Below are 3,134 nucleotides of genomic sequence, written 5' to 3'. Positions count from 1 at the left end.
GAGGGGCGGCTGTCCTCTCCGCCGAGGTCTCCTGTGGGGCAGGGTGGGAGGCTGTGGGGCTGGTGGGGGGAAGGCCCTCTATAACCATCTCCCTTCTTCTCCAGGTACTATGGGGGAGCCGAGGTGGTGGACCAGATCGAGCTGCTGTGCGAGCAGCGGGCTCTGGAGGCGTTTGACCTGGATCCTGCCCGCTGGGGTGTCAACGTTCAGCCCTACTCGGGGTCACCAGCCAACTTTGCAGCCTATACAGCCCTGCTGCAGCCCCATGACCGCCTGATGGGGCTGGATCTGCCTGATGGGGGCCAGTATGTAGTGGGGTGGGGCAGCCTGGAGCCTGCTGCCTCCCTGGGGGCTCAGCCTGATCCTGTGCCTCTGCCTTCCCCTGCAGCCTCACACATGGGTACATGTCGGACATAAAGAGAATCTCAGCAACATCCATCTTCTTCGAGTCAATGCCCTATAAACTTGACGTAAGCCGAGGGGGGCAGGTTCCTGTTGATCCCTGCGGTGCCCCTGGGGTGCCCGAGCTGCTCTGCCATTCCCTGCCCTACCCTCCCCATGTCCCAACCACGTCCCGGTGTCATGGGGTGCTTGGGAGCTGCCTGTGGTTCAGCCAAACATGCTGTGCTCAGAGCTGGGGGCAGGGAGGTGCATGTGCCTCGGCAAGCTGTCCGTCTGTCCATTCCTCGCAGCCAGCCACAGGGCTGATTGACTACGACCAGCTGGAGGTGACGGCACGGCTCTTCCGTCCTCGTCTCATCATCGCCGGCACCAGTGCGTACGCCCGCCTTATCGACTATGCTCGCATGAAGAAGGTACAGGGTGGCAGGCTCTGTCCTGGGTGACAGGACCTCTCGTGCCTGTGACGGCTCGAGGGCAGTCGCACCCCACTCGTGGCTACGGGGATAGGGACAGCCCATGACTCCCTGTGCCCTGTGTCCCCAGGTGTGCGAGGAGGTGAAGGCGTACCTGCTGGCGGACATGGCGCACATCAGCGGGCTGGTGGCAGCCAAGGCCATCCCTTCGCCCTTTGAGCACGCGGACCTGGTCACCAGCACCACACACAAGACCCTGCGTGGTGCCAGGTGAGGCTGCGTCCTGCCACCCCCTCCCCAGGGAGGATGCCTGCCCACAGCAGGGGAGCGCAAAGCAGAGGTTGCGTTTCATGCTCTGGCTGGGGCCAGAGCTGAGCAGGAAGGACCCGCAGGAGGGTGGTAGCAGGGTTGGCACTGTCCTGTGGTGCAAGGGTGCCAAGCCCCCACCATGGGGCAATGGCGGGCAGGTGGGAGGAGCGGTGCCAGCTCGCTCTCTCGTCACCAGGTCAGGACTGATCTTCTACCGCAAGGGCGTGCGCTCGGTGGATAAGAAGACAGGCAAGGAGATGCTTTATGACCTGGAGGATAGGGTCAACTTTGCTGTCTTCCCCTCCCTGCAAGGGGGGCCCCACAACCATGCCATCGCTGCCGTGGCCGTGGCCCTCAAACAGGTCTGTGCCAGGGCAGTGGGCTCAGGGCTGGGAGTGGCCCAGGCCCTGTGCTGATGTGGTCTCCCTACTGCCAGGCCAGCTCGCCAGCTTTCCGCCAGTACTGCCAGCAGGTGCTGAAGAACGCCAAAGCCATGGCACAGGCCCTGCTCCAGCGTGGGTATACCCTGGTGTCAGGTAATGCCTCCTTCCCCCTGCTTTTGGGGACAAGGAGGGATGAGGCTGTGGTAGGTTGCAAGTGGCACCGCTCAGTCTGTGTCCCTAGGCAGCAATGGGGAGCGTGGGTAGGTTCGGGGGCAGAGGGGATGCAAGGCAGAACATGGCTTGGGAGGCGGCACAGGTGAGGAGAGGGGGTGGCTGAGGGTGCTCGGGGCTGGTTGTCGCTCCTCACCCCTTTCCCTTGCTCCCCAGGTGGCACCGACAACCACCTGGTGCTGGTGGACCTGCGGCCCAAGGGCATCGACGGCGCACGGGCTGAGCGGGTGCTGGAGCTTGTCTCCATCACTGCCAACAAGAACACGTGCCCGGGGGACAAGAGCGCGCTCACGCCAGGGGGGCTACGCCTGGGTGAGGGATGCGGCCTGCTCAGGGGGGTCTTTCTGCCTCCATCCAGCCCCTTCCCTGGGGGAGGGGGGGTGTTCCCAGGCTTTCACCCTGGGGCATCCCCCCTCTGTTTCACTCCTCTGAGGACTCCACATGGGAATTTGGAGCTAGTTTCTGGCTTGGAGAGGGGCATGGGACCCCATGGGGGCTGGGACCTGGGGAGCCCCTTGGTGGGATTGGCTTCTGTGGATGGTGCCCCCGAGCAGCTCCCGGCCCTGATGGGCTCTGTCCCCCAGGTGCCCCCGCGCTGACCTCCCGCCGCTTCCGCGAGGAGGATTTCCAGAAAGTCGTAGCTTTCATTGACGAGGGCATCGTGCTGGCCGTGGATGTCAAGAACAAAACCAGTGAGTGAGCGGGGGCCCCTGTCTCCCCCATTCCTGGGTGCCAGTTGGCACCTCTCCATTTGGGGTGCAGGGACTGCACCCTGACCTGGTGCCAGCCTCCCCCCTTGCCTGGGCTGCTGTAATGTCCCCCCACCCTTCTCACCGGCTCCCCCTCCACCCCCAGGCAAGCTCCAGGGGGTCAAGACCTTCTTGCTGCAGGATGCGGAGACGCACTCCCCGGCCACCCCCAGGCAAGCTCCAGGAGTTCAAGACCTTCTTGCTGCAGGATGCGGAGACGCAGCGCCGCTTGGCTGACCTGCGCCAGCGCGTGGAGACCTTTGCTCGTGCCTTCCCCATGCCTGGCTTCAGTGACCACTGAGCGGGGACTCTCGCCCGTCCTGCTGGGCCAGGAGTACCTGGGGGCAGGGGGAGGCTTAAAACCACCCTCTGCATTTCCCTGTTCCCCTTCGTCCCCCACCAGCACCTTTGGGATCAGGCACTCCCTCCCAGGGGTGGGGGGCGGCCCACCCCCATCATGCTCTCAGTGTTAGGGTACAGAGACATCCCCCCCCCAGACCTTGATGGGGGGAAGGACCAGTCCTTGCTCCAGCCTTGTCCCCTCTGTCCAAACAAGTCTTGCACTTTTCTATGGGGGGGGTGCGTGCTAATAAAAGTGGGGGTAGAGCCTACCTGTGCAGAGGTGTGTGGGTGCTGAGCTGGGGGGG

At 64.0% G+C, this 3,134-nt stretch overlaps 1 protein-coding gene across 1 annotated transcript; it reads left to right on the top strand.

Annotated features, from left to right (window-relative positions):
- The first annotated feature begins 108 nt into the window (after positions 1-108).
- On the top strand, positions 109-3,106 carry SHMT2 (serine hydroxymethyltransferase 2 (mitochondrial)). Its single transcript, XM_009334164.1, has 9 exons — positions 109-305; positions 389-470; positions 693-815; positions 946-1,085; positions 1,321-1,486; positions 1,561-1,660; positions 1,895-2,050; positions 2,323-2,430; positions 2,661-3,106. The coding sequence occupies exons 1-9, from the start codon at positions 277-279 to the stop codon at positions 2,786-2,788; spliced, it is 1,032 nt and encodes a 343-aa protein (XP_009332439.1). The 5' UTR covers positions 109-276; the 3' UTR covers positions 2,789-3,106.
- The last annotated feature ends 28 nt before the right edge of the window (positions 3,107-3,134 follow it).

This window comes from Pygoscelis adeliae, unplaced genomic scaffold (assembly GCF_000699105.1).
Source record: "Pygoscelis adeliae isolate BGI_AS28 unplaced genomic scaffold, ASM69910v1 Scaffold591, whole genome shotgun sequence".
Lineage (NCBI taxonomy): Eukaryota > Metazoa > Chordata > Aves > Sphenisciformes > Spheniscidae > Pygoscelis > Pygoscelis adeliae.
This window is presented reverse-complemented; position numbering and strand designations above follow the sequence as displayed.